At 34.2% G+C, this 21,084-nt stretch overlaps 1 protein-coding gene across 3 annotated transcripts in view; it reads left to right on the top strand.

Annotated features, from left to right (window-relative positions):
- The first annotated feature begins 558 nt into the window (after positions 1-558).
- LOC5574362 (zinc finger protein Elbow) overlaps positions 559-21,084 on the top strand; it is a 134,473-nt gene continuing 113,947 nt past the window's right edge. Inside the window, exons 1-2 of one of the 3 annotated variants that reach the window (XM_021844505.1) lie at positions 559-834; positions 1,655-2,111. In XM_021844505.1, the coding sequence (XP_021700197.1) occupies positions 2,052-2,111 (60 nt within the window). In that variant the 5' untranslated portion in view covers positions 559-834; positions 1,655-2,051. Of the gene's footprint in view, positions 2,112-21,084 lie in introns of all 3 variants that reach the window. The other 2 variants (XM_021844504.1, XM_001661345.3) reach the window with 2 other exon arrangements.

The following is a 21,084-nucleotide window of genomic DNA, read 5'->3' as shown; positions in this document are numbered from 1 at the left end:
AACAAGCAGCGGCCATAATAAATTTGACGTCACATACATCAACACGTTGCAATCATGGCGAACCGTGAAAGCGCATGTTCCAATCGAAACTTACCAGCTGTGAAATGATCCACTTCTGCTGCCGATGCCGGATTGCGAATGCGATCCGCTCTTTTGCTCTCAGATGAGTCGTTACAATCCGTGTTGATGATGTTTTCTCTTTAGGAGCAGTGTGCCATGTGCTTTGTGGAGCAAGCAGTGGGGTTGCCATGATACTACTACATTTCCACTGCCAACTGTTCCGACTTACAACCGCATACGGAGAAGGGGAGCATTTTTGGGTGGCTCCAGACTGTTTATGCTCCACACCCCATATGACCGCCCTTTTGATGGAGCAAATCCATGGCAGCGAGAGAGCAGCGCGAGCGCCCCTTGTTAGCATGTGTAGGTATTTGTAGTAGCAAGCAAAACTCGGCCGGCGATTCTCGGGCTTTACTTCTGCTCACATGGCGAGAGCTTGGCAACGACTCTGTGAGAGGTTCCACAGCTGAGAGCGTTTGAGCGTAAAAACTAGTAGTCGAATGTTTTTGTTAGTCGCTGTCAGTTATTGTGATCGTTTAGAGGCGCACAAATGTTATTAATCACTTTTGCATGAAGTTAGCTTGCTACACCGGTTGCGTTACGTGTTTTGGACTCAATTCGCGAAACTCGTTCCGCCTGTCGTGTCGTCGAGTTTTGCTCCAGTTTGTCGCGAGTTCAAAGTTTGCGCGCGTATATTAGCCGTCTCTGTCTCCCATCGGAAGACCGGGATCCAGCGCGCGGTCAACGCCAACTTTGTTCCCAGTGGATGATATGGTTGCTATGGTTGAATATTATTCTCAACGGTGGACAATGAAGCCCTTATGATTGCGGCCGTTTGTCTCTTGAACTGTTATTGTTCGCACTCGAGTGTGAATGTGATGTGTGACATCGGCTCTCATGGGCTCATTTGTTGAATTTACGAGCACATTTCCCCCTTCGGAGCAATTGGTGGTGATTTAAGTTGATAGCGTTCATTGTCATCAACGGATAGCAGTTTATGGTCGCATTCATATTGTCGCCTCCTCTATCGTAACTGTGTTCGCTTTCGTGCATCAAACGGCTGTGGAAAATAGTTACGAGAATAGTTATGAATGAATTAAGTATAAGTTATTACCGTTCACAATCCAGTTGCAGTATAACATGAAAAATAAAGCAGCGAAAATTGCTCAGTGGAAAAAATGTAGACAACATAAAATAATGGATTAATTTACATAACTTCAACTAAATGTGGATTTATTGCGTCTAAATGGATATAAATCTAGCTCAGGGGATTATAATTCAGTGATTTATGTAGTTTTTATTCTGTGTTTCGCTTTGTTTTCGAAGCTACCTCACTCTTACATTCACGCTGGATACCGACCTGAATACAATGAGAAAAAAACCGACATCCAGTGGAAAATATTACTCTCCGCAATGTGAATAAAATTATGGCCGTGATTACTGCTACGGATAAATTTATGTATTTTTCCTCGGGCCAGAGAGCACAGTGATTTCATGTTTTTGTTTCTCTCGTTGCATATCATATAACGTTGCGTGTGATAATTTCGACCCGTCAATTCATTGCGCGCCCTATTATGGAAGTTATGTGCAACAGTAATTGATGTGGGTATGTGTCATGAAGTACGAGATAATAAATGCCGAAGTGAAAGCAAAAGTGACAAATAAACAACAACAGCAGAAGTAAAAGAAAACCAGAGTTTTATTGCAGAGTGTTTTATGAAGTTTGCTTCAACTATTTGTATGGTGTAACATGTTTACACTTGGAGCTTGATAAGCGGATTAATTATAATTTCACGTCAAACAACTGCCGTGGAAAGGAAAGCTGTTTTACTGAGTGAGCCGAAGCAGATTCCAGAGGAAAAGAACCAGTGTGTGAACCAGATTGCAGTTACCAAAGTGAAGAAATCTAATCTGGCGCCACGACACGCCATCCGCTGCTGTTGATTGAGATACTGATAAGCGGAAAACAATTCGACATAACAACCGCCATAATGCTGACCTCCAGTAATCAATACATTCGACCGGAATACTTATCCCCACTTCCCACTACGGTAAGTTTATGAGAACACATATTTATTTTGGTAGGGTTTTGCAGCCCAATGGATTATGTCAACCTCGATCCTTTCAATAACATGGAGGGGGCTGTAGGATATGTAAGAATTTGTTTTAACGGCATTCAAATAATAACAAAATCCTAGGTCTCCGCACTCATCCAGTAGAATACGATTTCTTCGTTGAGACCTATGAATCATAGCAAAAACACTGCTTCAAATGCTTACAATTCCCAACCAGCTATCTCAGACCACTGACCATGTGAAGAGCATCTTTTAGTGACACTGACACGTTTTTTTTTGTCGTGAATCCGGGAGTTAAGAAACATTGAGCTAGAATTTTTACTTATTGAATAAAATTAAGACCTCATCAAATTGATCCTCAATATAAGTGCATTAGCTGTACATAAACTTCTAATGGGCTGCATGTGGACCACGGTCAACAGTTTGGTGATCAATGTATTACAGAATAAAGTCAATAATTGGAAATCAAAAGGATAAGTCACATAAGTTTTCGAATAAAAACGCTATTTGTTTGGTGAGTCATAGAAGACTCCAGGATGGTGTTTTTATTTAAGGAAAATTGGCCTTAGATCATCATTTTCTCTAAGACACTACCCAAATGATGGTTAGGCTCTGAAAATAGTCTTTTGATAGACATGATCTAACCTTCTAATACCCATTTTTTTTCGATCTAATTATCATTTTTCGCTATGTAAAATCGATCTTAACATGTTTTGGAAAATAATTTTTTTTCATTCTCAAATTTATGAATCTTGGTTTTTGATTCTCTTTATGTTTTATTTTTAAACATCCCTATTATTTATCTTTTTCTTGAAGCCTAAAACAGGCTTACAGGTATTTACCAATTTTTGACAATAATACAAATTTGAGTTTTTGCAGTACTTCTGAAAATATACAATTTCTTTTTTTGTGAAACATTTATTATTTTCCGCGTTACTAACGGAAAAATCGATTTGATATTATTTTAATTCCACCAGGCTCTTCTTCTGCGATAGGATGATTGGAGAAAAATATAAAAATGACAATTTGTGTATTACACGTTTAATTAGATCTAAGCATTTGTAGGTTATATAAAATATTTTTTTTCAAACAGTTTTTAAATAATACAAGAGTGTTTCAAGGGTCGTATGTAACTTTCGTTACATGCGTGTTATGGCCCAAGTTTTAAGCTAAAAATAAAATCATTTTTATATCCAAGCTTAGAAAAAATACTCAAAGGGTATCCTGTCTAAAGGCAAGGTTGGGTATTAAAGAGTTAATACAAAATGGAAATTAGGTAATAATGGTGCCCTTCATAATTGTAGTTTGTATTGGAAGAAGGAACCAAATTTAATAAATAAAATGTTTTCACATCTTCTGCATCATGTTCATGTGAAACGCGCAATCATAATCTAATTTTTAACTAAACGACGTTATTCAAATCGATATGCTTAATCACTTCCACTTTGAATAATTACGTTTTTAAATGGTTATGATTGCCCTTACTAAATATTCATCCCTCACATGAGCTGCAAAAACGATGAAATAAAGAAAATTGTTATTTTTACTAAAAGTAGACCTTGGCTAGAGTAAAAGTGGAATCACCAAGAATGATTCCTATGTCAACATTTTAGTTATATAAGCAATTTAATGTAAAGAATGCAGAATTCCCTCAGGAAATTGCCTATCTTTAGGTGTATTGCGGTTCACGTTGTTTCAATTTTAAAATAACTGAACAAATAAGAGTAAGCTTTTGGAACTCAAATTCGTTTTCAGAGGCCATGAATTAAGTTAGTGACGGGCAGTATATTCAATACAAATACTTTTCACATTGGTGATCAATGTTACCGTATATCAGCAAATTCGGATAATCAATTAAAACACTTTTCTAAGCAAGCATTACACTTTCACACTCACTGGTAGAGAGTCACTTTTTAGTGACTTGGTCACTTTTTGAAGCCAGTCACTTTAAAGTCTCTTTTAAAGCCATTCCAACTAGTCACTTTTTTCGTCAAAAAATCACTTTTTTCAACTATTTTGAGTTAAATTTTCGAGAAAAACGGTATGAATCGGCCCTATTTCAAATAAGGGCTAAGTTTTAAGTTAGGTCATCGCCAGAACTACAAGACTAAAGGTTTAAATGTTTAGCATTCTCTTTGATTATCTCGTGCATTCTCATTTTATAGGAAGTTTCATATCTTGTGGTGAATAATTAGATGTTTATCTTCTTTTTAATTACTCTCTTTGTCTTCGAAATTCGTTTTATTAACTAAACCATCTTAGTATGAAGCACATTAGCTATTTGAACTTTTACAGAATCTATAATATTGGTATTCAACTCCAAAACGCAAAACAAAGAATAATTATTCAATGTTTTATTTAAGATTAAAAACTTATCATACTTCTTAGGACAGACTTTATTTGCAAAGCAAGGGTTTACAAATGGTCGAATAGACCTTGGCTAGAGTATACTTCCTTTTTTTCATGCATGTATTCAAGCATTTATTTAGGAATGTGGATTATCAATTGCTTCTAGGAAAAAAAAATTGAAAGAACCTTTTTTGAAGCTTTTTGAGAACGCTGTCAAAACTTATATTCAGAGGTTAATACATAAGAATGGTAATACAGAAGTGCTTCAGAGAATTTATCGTTTTCATTGAATGGCTCATGAAATTCAATTCAAAGCTAGAATTTCAGTACTCGTTCCGGGACTACGTTTTCGAAATCTTAGTCAAGACTTAGTAGAATACCTCAGAATATTGGGATGCATATTTCGGAACATATTCTATATTTTCGAAAATCCCGTACAGTAATTCTACGTACTCCTTTTTAGGAATTTCAAAGGATCCTGAGCAAGATTCTAATGAAACGCTGGGACTAGTTTTACAGAATTCAGAGCTAGATTATTAAAGATCTCTAGAAGGCATTTTTACAGAATTATGAGCAGAACTCTTAGCGAGTTTTATAACAATGAAGTGAAGGCATGAGTAAGACTCAATAAAAATAATGTTCAAAATATCACAAATTCATAATCCACTAAACATTTTAACATAACATTTAGCTAGACTAACTCAACACCGTTCTATATAAGTGTTTTTCCACAGTGGCTCAAAGAGATTCCTACCTTATTGTGACACAGACCTATAATTATTTTAACAATTAACGTCTTGTTATTTTAATCAACCATTTGTTCCCCACTAGTCGGCGTTCGAAGAAAGCGTCTAAGATAAATTAGTTTTAAGCAGTTTTTCAATCATATCCGACCTTCTATCATCATTTTCAATTTGAAATATTTATTAATGGCCAAATATTACGTTTCTGTAATCTTGATCTAGTTACACAATATATTGACCCTATCAGGTAAAAGCATTGAAGTAGAATCTAATATGGCTAAATAGAAAGTATCCTTCTGTGGATATTACATTTGATCGAACCTCATTTACACGCTTATATTTTTTCTAGTCTAAATCTTAAATTTTCATCGACTTGAAGTCATGGAAAAGTTTTGAGATCTACAAAGTTTACAATGAATTCAATTTTAACGATTTTAAAGAAGTTAGTTTTTTTAAGTTTGAATGGAAGTATGAAATGGAAAAAAAAGCAAAAAATGTAATGGAAAACAATTTCATAAATATGCAAAATTTTTGTTAATATTTACATTACCAAATAAAATACTTTGGTGATATACAAGACACAAAGGGTGATCTCTTTCAAAGCATATTTATAAAATTTTGAAAATCTGCTAAACAAAAGGAGTAATAATGGTGCCCTTCATAATTGTAGTTTGTATTGGAAGAAGGAACCAAATTTAATAAATAAAATGTTTTCACATCTTCTGCATCATGTTCATGTGAAACGCGCAATCATAATCTAATTTTTAACTAAACGACGTTATTCAAATCGATATGCTTAATCACTTCCACTTTGAATAATTACGTTTTTAAATGGTTATGATTGCCCTTACTAAATATTCATCCCTCACATGAGCTGCAAAAACGATGAAATAAAGAAAATTGTTATTTTTACTAAAAGTAGACCTTGGCTAGAGTAAAAGTGGAATCACCAAGAATGATTCCTATGTCAACATTTTAGTTATATAAGCAATTTAATGTAAAGAATGCAGAATTCCCTCAGGAAATTGCCTATCTTTAGGTGTATTGCGGTTCACGTTGTTTCAATTTTAAAATAACTGAACAAATAAGAGTAAGCTTTTGGAACTCAAATTCGTTTTCAGAGGCCATGAATTAAGTTAGTGACGGGCAGTATATTCAATACAAATACTTTTCACATTGGTGATCAATGTTACCGTATATCAGCAAATTCGGATAATCAATTAAAACACTTTTCTAAGCAAGCATTACACTTTCACACTCACTGGTAGAGAGTCACTTTTTAGTGACTTGGTCACTTTTTGAAGCCAGTCACTTTAAAGTCTCTTTTAAAGCCATTCCAACTAGTCACTTTTTTCGTCAAAAAATCACTTTTTTCAACTATTTTGAGTTAAATTTTCGAGAAAAACGGTATGAATCGGCCCTATTTCAAATAAGGGCTAAGTTTTAAGTTAGGTCATCGCCAGAACTACAAGACTAAAGGTTTAAATGTTTAGCATTCTCTTTGATTATCTCGTGCATTCTCATTTTATAGGAAGTTTCATATCTTGTGGTGAATAATTAGATGTTTATCTTCTTTTTAATTACTCTCTTTGTCTTCGAAATTCGTTTTATTAACTAAACCATCTTAGTATGAAGCACATTAGCTATTTGAACTTTTACAGAATCTATAATATTGGTATTCAACTCCAAAACGCAAAACAAAGAATAATTATTCAATGTTTTATTTAAGATTAAAAACTTATCATACTTCTTAGGACAGACTTTATTTGCAAAGCAAGGGTTTACAAATGGTCGAATAGACCTTGGCTAGAGTATACTTCCTTTTTTTCATGCATGTATTCAAGCATTTATTTAGGAATGTGGATTATCAATTGCTTCTAGGAAAAAAAAATTGAAAGAACCTTTTTTGAAGCTTTTTGAGAACGCTGTCAAAACTTATATTCAGAGGTTAATACATAAGAATGGTAATACAGAAGTGCTTCAGAGAATTTATCGTTTTCATTGAATGGCTCATGAAATTCAATTCAAAGCTAGAATTTCAGTACTCGTTCCGGGACTACGTTTTCGAAATCTTAGTCAAGACTTAGTAGAATACCTCAGAATATTGGGATGCATATTTCGGAACATATTCTATATTTTCGAAAATCCCGTACAGTAATTCTACGTACTCCTTTTTAGGAATTTCAAAGGATCCTGAGCAAGATTCTAATGAAACGCTGGGACTAGTTTTACAGAATTCAGAGCTAGATTATTAAAGATCTCTAGAAGGCATTTTTACAGAATTATGAGCAGAACTCTTAGCGAGTTTTATAACAATGAAGTGAAGGCATGAGTAAGACTCAATAAAAATAATGTTCAAAATATCACAAATTCATAATCCACTAAACATTTTAACATAACATTTAGCTAGACTAACTCAACACCGTTCTATATAAGTGTTTTTCCACAGTGGCTCAAAGAGATTCCTACCTTATTGTGACACAGACCTATAATTATTTTAACAATTAACGTCTTGTTATTTTAATCAACCATTTGTTCCCCACTAGTCGGCGTTCGAAGAAAGCGTCTAAGATAAATTAGTTTTAAGCAGTTTTTCAATCATATCCGACCTTCTATCATCATTTTCAATTTGAAATATTTATTAATGGCCAAATATTACGTTTCTGTAATCTTGATCTAGTTACACAATATATTGACCCTATCAGGTAAAAGCATTGAAGTAGAATCTAATATGGCTAAATAGAAAGTATCCTTCTGTGGATATTACATTTGATCGAACCTCATTTACACGCTTATATTTTTTCTAGTCTAAATCTTAAATTTTCATCGACTTGAAGTCATGGAAAAGTTTTGAGATCTACAAAGTTTACAATGAATTCAATTTTAACGATTTTAAAGAAGTTAGTTTTTTTAAGTTTGAATGGAAGTATGAAATGGAAAAAAAAGCAAAAAATGTAATGGAAAACAATTTCATAAATATGCAAAATTTTTGTTAATATTTACATTACCAAATAAAATACTTTGGTGATATACAAGACACAAAGGGTGATCTCTTTCAAAGCATATTTATAAAATTTTGAAAATCTGCTAAACAAAAGGATTACAGTTCGGACTCGTTTATCCGGAGACTCGATTATCCGGGATTCGGTTTTCAGGAAGTCGATTTTCCGGAATTTTAGACTCGATTATCTAGAGTGTGTTTCTCGCCGTTCTTATATTTCAGTTTTTGTGCATAAATTTGTGATAATTTAATATTGCAGTATACAATATTAATGGTTTAGCAGTTTTGGACGTAGGTAAGAAAAGGGAAGTTTTAAAATTGTTTTTTGTGTATGCTGATCAAACAAAAGTTTGATTATCCGGATGATTCGATTATTCGGAGTGAAAAAAATGGATACTCCGGATAATCGAGTTTGACCTGCAAATGTTAACTTTTCGGCTTAAAAGAATGTAGACAATATCTTGAATATTATTAATTATTGTACTTCAGTTTCCAAATTTGATACTCAACTATACCTACTATCTGCTGTAGATATTATTGGATATTCCCTTTTACATCGTAAAACAGTGTAATAGAACTGAAATGAAACTGATTACCTTTTGATTCTCATGTCGCTTCTAATCACTTTTTCGAGAATCGGAAGTCACTATTTGGTCACTTATTTCTCAAATTTTGTCACTTAAATATATTTTTTTTTGGGTACCATTTTTTGCTACCAGCCCTGCTTTCAAAAAACAAAACGCAAAAGACAATCATGATATTTGGAAGCCATTGCTTGTTTAAAATATAAAACAAGCAACAAAGCATCTTCGAATGATTTTTTGCAAAATATATTCAAAAACCTGATCAATGTTTCCCCGGATTACTGTAATCAGTATTCAGCTACAAAATATATATTTTTTTTTCTTAATTGAGACCAGCAGTGCTGAGTTTGCTTGGCGTCAAGAATAATATTGTACCATGGACATGACTTCCTCATTGCTAAAAATTTTATTTTGTTTCATTATAGATCTCAGAGCTACATTACCAAACAAATTTACTGCAGATAATATCAACAACTAAATATCGCATTGACAAAAACAAAAAAGGAAAATATTACATAGTTTTGCTCTACGCAAAACAACTTTCACTGAAATAATAACTCCTCAAGAAAAGTTCAAAACAAACAAAACGCATGTTTGTTTGGCGGCTCACGCTCCGTAATTCTCGCTCCTCGATTGGCGCACACTTTGACAACTTTCGCAAATCTCTCTTATAAGTAGTAGTGAAAGGATCACTACTTTCGACCACAACTGTAAGATTTGTTTGTCGCGTTCTAGACAAGAAATTGCCATGCAAATGTGATCGAGTTACGCATATCTGCCAAAGGATACAAATTCTAATTTAAACTGAAAAGTATATTGAATCAGAATGTATTTTTTTATTACATTTAATGTTCTTTTTACATCGTTCGACGTATCTACGCGTTAACAAAATTGTTCAAGAAAAACTACTCATACCGTGATGCTTCAAATTACCGAACGCTTCAAAAACTGGACAATCCCCTTTTCAACGGTATTTTTGGATTTCAATTTTTTCCGCTTGGGATCCGAAATTCAACGTATTCTTTATGCCGCATTAAAAAAAGTTGACGAAATAATATTTGTTAGCGGCATTATGGCCTGTGTCCGGGTTTTGAAGCGTTCGGGTAATTCGAATCAATACAGTATTTATTTAAAAAAAAACCGACGTTAAAAACAAGATCACTGCGTTAAGACAAATTCTGTGGCAATTGAGAAAATCTTCATCCGATTTTCGACCTCAGTGGGATTCGATTTCACAGCTTTCACCATGGTTTTAAAAAAAAGCTTCGTTTTTAACACTAAAGTTGCTAGCTTTACCGAGAATAGATGTGATGATTTGTACTTAGATAAAACTTAGTGTGAAAAATAAAGCTATGGGTATCACAACCTCAGTAGTTCATATGCTACATGTCACGTCTACCAATCATTATTCAATCACCCATTGAGGCGAGGCAATGTACGCTCCCGTACCTTTTATATTAGAGTAGAGTAAGGTGGGGCAAAAGTTCAACCTTAGTGGTATAATCAAAGTTTCCAGGAAAACAAGAGCAGTTAAAACAAAACAAATACCATCCAGTGAAACTTCAACATATTGGCTATAATTTTGCTGAACAAACTTATGTCAAAATATTTACCCATTTTTAGTTATAACAGTTTCAAAATTGATTGTCTTATTCGAACTTTTGCCCCACCGGTGGGGCAAGAGTTCGAATCTAGTGTGGGGCAAAAGTTCGCTGGCTAAAACACAAAATATCGATCCTTTTATGACAGGCATACTTCACACCAGCCGTTAACATAAGTTTGACGAAAAATTCACACTGAATTTTCATCAAAAAATTGCCCAAAACTGGGTTAATTGTAATATATCCAAAAATAGCAGTTTTTCGCAAAACTAAGTGGAAATGTAAAATTTTAGTGACAGTTTTCACACGATCAGACAAATTTAACTAAATTTGAAGATAATATGCGGATTTTAGGCAATTTGCAAATTTTCCCGTGATTTTATGCATGGGTCGAACTTTTGCCCCGCTGATTCGAACTTTTGCCCCACTATGGGCCAAAAATTGTTTTCAAGCATTTATGCAAAAACTAATACACCTCAAAGCAACCTTATGATAGGCCTAGAAACGCCCTTACATAAAATATTGAAAAAGATTTTATCTTCAATTGGTTCCATGCAACGAAAGTTTGACCAAAAATTACAATATTCACGTCGAAAAACAACAAATAGCCATAACTTTTCCAAATCTCAATCGATTTTCATGATATTTGGATTCAAAGTCTCTTACTTGAATAGCATTCGAACCACCTTGACATTTATAAGATTTGTTTTGAAGTGAGCTAGAAATCTTAAAAAGAAACTCTTACCCCACTCGAACTTTTGCCCCACTTTACTCTATTCCATTCATTCTAATTAGCGAAACTGTAATCTATCCCCGTCCAAAATGGTGTAGCACAATATTTTAATGACATATTGCGCGGCTCTTATAGTTGTTATTATCATTATTACAGTTCGTAGGTACTTGTCCCCTTTTCCCAGCGCACGAAATGATTGATGAAGAGTAGGGTGTTCCAAACAAATAAAAATGTCTAAAAGTGATCTTGCCCAACCTCTAAACTATAAACAATGAAGTCAGAAGCAAAAGCTTTATGCATGAAAACCCAATCAAAAATGTCTATAGGTTGTACGTATCGATTTCATGAAAAATTGACGTGTATATTTGGTGTACTTATTTTTGCATTTCAATTTTCAGAAACGTCTTTTTTGATGTACTGATATGTTAAACAATGTTATTTGTTGAACCGAATACATTAGATTAGTTTCAAACAGTAAATTGGATTTTATTTTATTTATTTATTTATTTAGCGAAATTAAGGTGAAGATGAATCGAAGCCAGATCTCAAATTTTCAAGAGCACACATCTGGAGAACCAAACGTCCGCTTAAGCTGAAAACTTCATCGATTGGTCACCAACAGCTAGGGATCAATCGATTAAATTTTCAGCTTAAACGGATGTTTGGCTCTCTAGATTTGTGCTCTTGAAAATTTGAGTTTTGGCTTCGATTCATCTTCACCTTAAATTTTATTCAAGATAGAGGTTTTTCCATATACCAGTAAAATCAAGTATATAGAACAGTGCGTCTAAAATTGTTTTTTTTTTCGGTTTTGAAAAAAGTGTTCAGCTTAAACAATTAATTTGATGATGATGATGATGATGATGATGATTTGGTTCTACCATCTATTGTAGCAAGGCATCTACCTATAGCACTGGAATAATCTGAAAAGCGATTTGATCAAGATTGTGCTGTTGTTCGTGAGCAGTCAGTCTCCTGTATGAAGGGCCAAAAACGGATTTGGGGACCCGCAAGCAGAGACACTTGCACGAAACCCGCGGCAGGGGAAAAGAATCTCCTTCCAGAAAAAAGTTTTCACGAACAATTGTACAATCAAGCCCTCGATTGACAGAATACTCCCAATAGATGGGGTCGAAGAGCTTATAGAGCTTATACAATTAATTTTATTGACATAAACTCGCACCAAACTTTTTTGATAAGATCTAGAACTATGGTTGTACGATATTTGTTTTATTTATTTCGGTAATATTTCAACTAACATCATTGACAAATACATAAAAAATCGTCTGTTTTACTAAAATTGATAGTGCATATTTGATTGAGTTTTCAAGTGGGAAAATTTTGCTTCTGACACTATTATCTACCATTTAAGGGTTAGCAAGTTATCTTTTCAACACTTCCATGTTTTGGGACACCCTAATGAAGAGTTATTGGCGGCAGAAGCAGCAGCAGCGAGAGAACGCGTTACGGTGCAACTCTGTCTGTCAGATGGCAGTCGGAGTGATTTATGGGAGCTCTACAGCACATTTATTCCCGGGATCGTTTGTTATCATCCATCACAAGCGACAGGAGAATGGCGTGCAGAGTGGGCCAAACAGTTTCACTTTTTTCGATTCGGGTGGGCTCTGAGGCTGGGAAAGCGGGGCGGTGTAGCAATTGGTGCTTCAGGAAATGCTGATTAAAATGTTTATTCTTCTTAACAACTGCTCGACTGGAGTTTTGCTAAAACACTCGTCAATCAAGCTGGAAGGTTTACGACTTTTAACTATTACACGCTAAATATAGTCGAACGTTTAGACCGATCTGCTGACGTTTGTTTTTAAACATTAATCAATTCAAGTTAACTCTGCTTCTTTGCGCTACAAGGACTGCCATTGACCGCTCAAAATGGAATAGCTTCCGCAATGCGCTAAAAACAACATTATCAAAATATTCTTGATAAGTTTTAACCTAACGCATTGACCTGAAAATGAAATATTAGAACCATTAACCTTCAAAGAACAATATACAAAGTAAGTGTGATTAGGAGATAAGTGGCACGACATCCACTTTTTAGTCAATGAAATTTGCAACAGAGTAATAGGAATGAATCTGCTTAGAGACTGTCCATTAACCACGTGGTCATTTTATTTTGGATTTTCGGATCACCCCTCTCCTCCATCGTGCGATTTTGCATCAAAATTTCATGCGTGAGTATTGCGAGGCAGATCCTCTCGAGGGAAAAAAATTGAGATTTGAGTGTGGGCTACCATCACTGGCATCACTTACCCTGAATATAAAGAAATTAAATTAAAATTTCTTATAAAATGAAATCAAAATGAAAGTTCTCGACTAGGTCGTCATTCCCATAGCAACAGTTTAACCCATAACAAAATGCGAAAATCGTCATATAATGTCCCTTGGTAGTTTTTATATGAAAAACAAAACGAAAATGAATAACATATTATTTGCATTGTTTGACATGAATTGTAAGTACTTCTTCATATTTTATAGTGCAGTCATCAAGTTTAATTACTTTGCAATTAAATCTTTTAAATGGGATGAGATTCTTCACAGGCCTTGTTTCAGACATTCGCTCATATCATTTTATCATTAATTATACCTGAATAGCTGAAGGTTCAAACATATTTATGCGGCTCATTCTGGAGAGACGTGGTTAAATCTTCTATGATAAGCGGCTCTGTTTTGCTAAAAACCTATTGGCTAGTATTACTCTAAGTTGTCTCTAACCATAAAAGCAAACTTCTACCTCAAAAAACTCTTATAAACCTCTGTATAATTTTTTAATTAACCTCTAACAAAAAACACACATCAAATTCATGCGACGCAAATGCTTCCTAAACCATGACCATGAACCTGGAAAAAAATTTTATTGTGCTCATTAAAAACACGTTAAGACTTTTTCCATCCTTTGATACCTATGAATCTTGAATTTCAAACAATTAGGTGTGATTTTCGAAGGTAGAAAGTTTATCACCAGAGTATACGACGATCAATCGCTTTTTCTGATTTTTAGAGAACAAACATTACAGTAATAAGAAGATATTTTCACTTATTAAAACAATGAAAATATTGCTTCTGTATCATAAATTCACGTTCAAACACTTTCGCATTCTATAATGGGCCATGCTGTAGTTGTTGGTTGATTGCCCATTTCGGTAGGGGGTTATTGGACGTAGCATAGAATTAACCATTAGGCCAATATTAGTGTAAAATAACATCATGAATATTTAACGAATATCTTGTCCTAACATTAGGTTTCTCCGATACACGGATGACTAGACACCGGCACGTTATTGCTTCCAGTGGACGGTGGACGGTGGATGGTTAGGTGTCCGGCCATTTGGCTGAATGCCGTTTGGTCGAACGCCATTTGGCCGAATTACGAACAAAACAATTATCAAATTACTTCAATACTTATGTGTAAGATCCTTAGATGTTGCCCGAAAATTGATCAGCTAATCAATTGACTCTAAGGTGAAGATGAATCGAAGCCAAAAATCAAATTTTCAAGAGCACGGATCTGGAGAACCAAACATCCGTTTAATCTGAAAACTTGGAAAACTTAATCGATTGGTTTCTAGCTGGTGGTGACCAATCGATTAGATTTTCAGCATAGTCTATTCTTTCGAGTTATACTGGTTTCGTTACTGTTGTTCAGCTCATATTTCAATTGGGAATTTTACCTTCTTTCAATCATCGGCAGTTCTTTGTATTTATAGTAAGATGAAAATTGTTTGCATCGCACTAGCTTAAATTTTCTTAAGAGATTTTTCCTTCTTTTGATCATTGGCTGTTCTTTCTGTTTCTCATCCAATATTAAGATTGTAACGAGTGAACTGAGCTGTGCACCATATAGCAGTAAACCGGTTGACTCGGTGAACAGTGAAAAGCTCACTGTTTCTCCGTTGTGAAAAGAAGAGGCCAAATTTACGGTTACTAGAATTATGAAACAATATACTTGATACGATTCGAGAGTTTCCGGTCCTGCAGCTGGACTTATAAGTCATTAACCGTTTTAGTAACTGTCAAAAGCTAAAACAAACACAATGCAAAACTTCTGCTGGCAGCTATTACCGCTAGCAGAGAAGTGAATAATTGCTTATATTTAAGTTGTTCTTCTTTCAGCACTGACTGTTTGTTGAGCTAACATTAAAGAGCCAATTTTGTTTATATCAATGATGATTAACTGTCATAAAAAATAGGCTGAAAAAGTTCTTTGAAATTCAGCTTCGAAACTCATTACAATAGCATGCTGGCTGTAATTCACTATTATTTCCTATTTCGGCCAAACGGCATTCGGCCAAATGGCGTTCGGCCAAACGGGTTTCGGCCAAATGGCATTCGGTCAAATGACCCGGAACCTAAACTTTAAAGTTATTAATGTTGATGCTTCTTAGCAGTACATTCATACACAGAGCCAGACAAAATTGCCTATTATTTTAACTGAAGTACATTGGAGACCCAGGGTAGGCCAGTCATGTCATGTATACATTTATTTTGGGTAGGCTAAGGTAGGCGACATTCAATGTGTTTAAATTTTGTGTGTTTCATCACATGACCAAATTATGTAAACTGCACAAAATGTGCTATAATTTTTGAATCACCTACTTTTGACATTTCTTGTAAACACTATAATTTTAATATTTTCATCGGAGCAAGCTATGAGCCTTTGCATGCAATGAATCTTTTGACTTTAACTGTGCGCCCTGTTTTCAAGTTGCCCGTGAGAGAGAGAGAGCGAGACAGCACCAACACACGGCGCACAGTAAAAGTCAAAACAACAAAAGAATTTATGGCTCGTACAGAGGCTCATGTGACGATGAGCATTTTCATTGTCGTCGATTTAATGTCACACATTTTTACTATAATGTTCAGGAAATCAAAATAAGGATAACTAGCAGCAGAAGCTAATAACAAGTAGGGTAGGTGTACCAGTTATGGCCATAGTGGTTCCCTATTTCGCCATACGTGATATCTTGAATTCCTTCACATTTTGAAAAATCTTTTGTGTTTTAGCAGTAAAATAAAGGATAAATCTTGATGTTAAAACATTCAAAAAGATTAAATATGTAAAAGTTATCCAAATTTTGCATATGGCCAAACAGGGAACCACTATGGCCATAACTGGTACACTTTCCCTAGCCGGAATCATATAAATTGGACTGACTCTATGAATATTTTTTCAGTGATCAATGGTTTTCTATTACTGAATGGCTAACCGCTAGTGCACTTTCAATAATTAGATGCAATGGAGAGTATCGTTGTACGAAAAATAGACGGAAAGTTCAATCCTCTTGATTTTAATTTTAATTTTCATTGGGATAATCATTTTCCTCATCCGTATCAGATTTCTACAACTCAGGATGATCTATTTAATGTGAAAGTTAGGATTTTAGTATTGAGGATATATCTATGTTATCAGCTTTTATTGATTAATATTGGGCGGTTGGCCGTTGAAACCGTTGAAACAGTGGTAGTTCAGAATGAGATTTGAAATTTGGTCTAAATGTGGAGAGATACTGCAAATAACGAAATCCAACCTAATTTTAAGAGAAGATGCAAGAATTGTATCGAACATTTGAGGGAGGGTTTCCAAGAAGAAGGGACTATGTTTCGAAGTATCTGATTTCATATGTAACTACTGTGTACTTGTACATTTGGTCGAATGACATTTGGTCGAACGGATATTTGGTCTTTAGATTGTCGGCATGAGAATTTATTGCGCAATATAAATTCTAATGCCGACAATCTAAAGACCAAATATCCGTTCGACCAAATGTCATTCGACCAAATGTCCTAAAACCCCAGAATAATACAAAATAACCACACAGCTAAAAAACAAGTAGTTTGAAATAATTGCAAAGATCTATAAGCATGCTTAGGGGGGCTTTTGGGCATTTGGTCGAACGACGTTTGGTTTAATTGCATTCGGTCGAAAGTATATTTGGTCGAACGAACATTTGGTCGAACGAACATTTGGTCGAATGGACATTTGGTCTAATGCCTTTGAAACGTCTAGTCAATTGAAATTTTGTCGACTGGACATATGATTGAAAAATTAATTTGTAATGGTTTACATATTGGGAAAGCATTTTGTCCAATATATATTGAACTAAACTGGATTTTTCACAATGGATTAAAATTAGACCTTAAGAAGTCAAAAATGAATCTCTCTATGTGATATTACATACGATTTACAATGTGATTAGAATATGTGCCACTGTCTATATAGGATTAATTATTTTTGTCAATTCTGTTTTTGTATTTAAAGCCAAGACGTTTTATTTTACAATCTTTTGTAGAACCCTAAAGGGAATTGTGTCAAATGCTATATAAATAGTTTTTCTACGTCAAATATTCAGCTTCTATAAATTTTCTTTAATCTAGAGTACCTAAAGATATATTAAATTTATATTCTTCCAGAAAATCATCATTCTTGGCAGAAATGTCTCGCCAATACGTTGATTAGTTATTAATGTTTCAAGCTCTATAGAATTTATTATTCATTAAAAATGTCATCGTTCATTGACCTTTATTCAATTACAGCTTTCAGTGTGATTCATAGTAATATATTAGAATTTCAGGTCATAAAGCTCGGTCCATGGGCTTAAGAATTTTAAATGTAAAGTATCGGTTGGTCATAGAATTTTTGGGTCACCTCGAGTTGTCATTGTCTTACTCATAATTCAGTTTATTGTGATTGTGAATCTGATCATTCCTTGAGGCTTGGATGACGGTGTCGATAACATCAATTGATAATAAATTGATCAATAATTCAATCAAAATTATCGAACAAGATAGTAAAGCTTGTTAGGAAAGATGAGTCGACTGAATGTGACAAAAGTTGACTTCTTCTTTGTAAGATCTGCTCGTCGCGATTCATCCGAACGGCAGAATAAGCCTGGATGAGAATAATGTCAGTAAGAAACGTCAAAAATGCAAAGAGTCAATTGATGTTGTGGTAGAGTTTGACAACTGGATCCCCGAAATATCGCTCGTCACATAATAATGGCTTGAAGTACAACAAAGCTGACTTTTTGCACTCTATCATGTTGTTCTAGCAGTACCATATACGCACTCCCCATTTTCAATCACTTAATCACTGTAGTAACAACACCATGTGAATCTGTTCAATAATCTGAAAATCCGTATTCGACAAAATTTTCTACTAAATGTAGCACATTTTTAAAATCAATTAAATTTTTGTCGCCCAAAAGTTCATTCGACGAAATGTCCATTCGACCAAATGTACTTTCAACGAAACGTCATTCGGCCAAACGTCATTTGACCAAATGTCATGGATTCATTCTAGGAATGATCGCGCTGAAGACATCAAAAGCATTAAAGTAAAAGTGAAGGTCTATAAGAATCTTTAAAGATATTCGGAGTGAGAATGTTTCACCTAAGTACGGTTTCATTGGCAATAAGAAGAATATTTCATGGAGTGAAGTATTATTTTTGCATCTAGCATTTTATATAGGTTAGCAATTTTCTACTTTTATTATGCTTATAATCAGATCTGCGTTATGGGAGAGCCATGAGACAAATAGTACGTTCTTCAAACACAACACAACCAACAAACGAGGTTCTTCTGCTATAGTTTCACTATGTGGCAACAAACATTTGTCCACTTGCGTACAGGCATCATAATAGCTAAAATACCGAAAAGCAGTTAAATGTAAATGTAAAAAATCAAGAAGGTTTGAAAACTATAACAGATGTTGTGAAAATTCTAGACATTTCAATCAACAAACAGGAAGTACTGCCTACTAAGACTTAGTTATAAAATATGTAGGCAAGAAATGTCAAAATCGAAACACCCCTTTTTGTTTTATGGCTAGCGCAAAAAGCTGGATATGAAAACACAGATCTTTTGGTGGCAACGGTTTTAATGTTACGTTTATGTATTTATTAAAAAAAAACATGGATTAGTTCGTCACTCCAAGAGGCGACATATTTTCATTCACATTTCACATAACAAATTGAAATAAAAAAACCTATACTTTTGTTTCTGTAATTAAAAAATACTTTGAAAGGTATGATACTAAGAGTGTCGATGTTTTATCTATATACTGATGGAGGGCTATCTATTAAAACTATTTGATTGTACATGAGGAATCCGCCCTATTAAAAGAAGCTTCTTCCTATGATAATCATGTAGATGCAGAGGTACACTCGGTCTTTAATAACAGTAGATATCACAAATATGTCTTTCTTTACCTAATGATCCTAGCATAAAAAAACACACACATGTCTGTTTTCGTATGTAGGGTTAGGCGGGGCAAGATGAGCACCCTAAGGATAAGCGCGATTTAAGCCTACTTAAACGTTATTATTTTGGTAAAATTAGTAACCATCCTTATCTTTTACATTATTTCTTTGACCTCCAACCATTAAAAGTTTTAAAAAGTGATAATAGTTTTCCAAATAACACTTTAAAAAATAGCTTTTTAATTATCGATCAAAAAAACTGCGGGGCAAGATGGGCACCCCCATAAAAAGATGCAATTTACTAAAGAAAACTATTATTTTTCAATGCTTGCAATATCCCAAGATATTATCTTTAATATCTGATAATATTTATCTTTAACTAGCTTAGTTTTTAAAACTTTTATCTGAAAATAAATAACTTTTCATAAATTGCTAAGATTTTACTTAAAAAACGATTAAATTTGTTGTTTGTTTGAATATTTTTTAGAAACATAGTTTTGTGCAAAGAAGATACCGTAAGTCAAGCTCACAGCTAAATGTGGTTCTATAATTTCACACTTTTACTTAATTTTTAACATGGTGCTCATCTTGCCCCAAGGGTGTAAATTTATTGATATAATCAAAACAATTGAAATATTTTTTAAATTTGATAAAAAGCTTTGCTTCTCATTATCTACATAAGATTATTCTATAACTATACGGCCAAAAACGTATGAATTAATTTGTTTATGCAACAAAAATATCACTTTTAAATAACAAATCTTATATGAAAAGGTAAATTTTTGGACTTCTATGTATTTTGGACAATATTTACGTTGTGCTGTTGATTTTTTAGCTGAAATTTATGGCCATCATATCAATTTAATGATATTCATCAGAACCCCAAATAATGTATTGAAAAAAATCGGTAGGAACGACACAAACTAGGGGTGCCCATCTTGCCCCAGGTGCTCATCTTGCCCCACATTCCCCTACAAAATCTTTGAACGGTTCGCAGATTGTGTAGCTTCTGAATTCTTCCCTCTAACAAAAAACTCTTTCCCGTGACACTAACATTCCTTCCCTTTACCGATGACCATAAGGACGTGGCTGGGTCGATTTTTGACACAATTATTCCATTTGCACACAACGTTCCGCAATTTTCCATGAAAGATGAAAATGGTTCAGAAATTACAACTGTTACACATGCTAGTTTGAATGTCAAGAAGAATACGTTTTAGAAAATATTACCAAAAATGAACTATGTCTGAAGGATTCTGACTAGCGTTGGGCGATTTTGAATCAATGTTGCGAAAATCGATGTTTGCTTTCCGATTAATCGATTTTTTGAATCGATGTTTGGAGCACCTAAAATCGGGTGAATCGATTCTTTGATTCGATTCATTTTGTTGAAATCGTTAAAGATTTCTTAATGAGTAAAAGAGTTAAAGAGTTAAAGAGTTCTTAATTCCACAATAGAAACCATATTTTGAACTAATCTTGATGTAGTAATCTCTGCAAGTTGGATCATTTCCATTCCAATGGAAACGAAGCTATGTATACCCAGTATTCAAAAAGGGGAACAAACGTGAAGTCTGCAATTATCGTGGAATAGCTGCTCTTTGTGCCGTTTATAAGTTGTTAGAAAAAGTTGTTTACAACTTTTTGTTTCATCACTGTCATCATTACATTTCGGAGTACCAACATGGTTTCATGCCGAAACGCTCAACTAATACAAATTTGGT

This window comes from Aedes aegypti, chromosome 2 (genome assembly GCF_002204515.2).
Source record: "Aedes aegypti strain LVP_AGWG chromosome 2, AaegL5.0 Primary Assembly, whole genome shotgun sequence".
Taxonomy (NCBI): domain Eukaryota; kingdom Metazoa; phylum Arthropoda; class Insecta; order Diptera; family Culicidae; genus Aedes; species Aedes aegypti.
The sequence above is the reverse complement of the archived record's forward strand: the minus strand, read 5'-3'. Positions and strand labels throughout refer to the sequence as shown.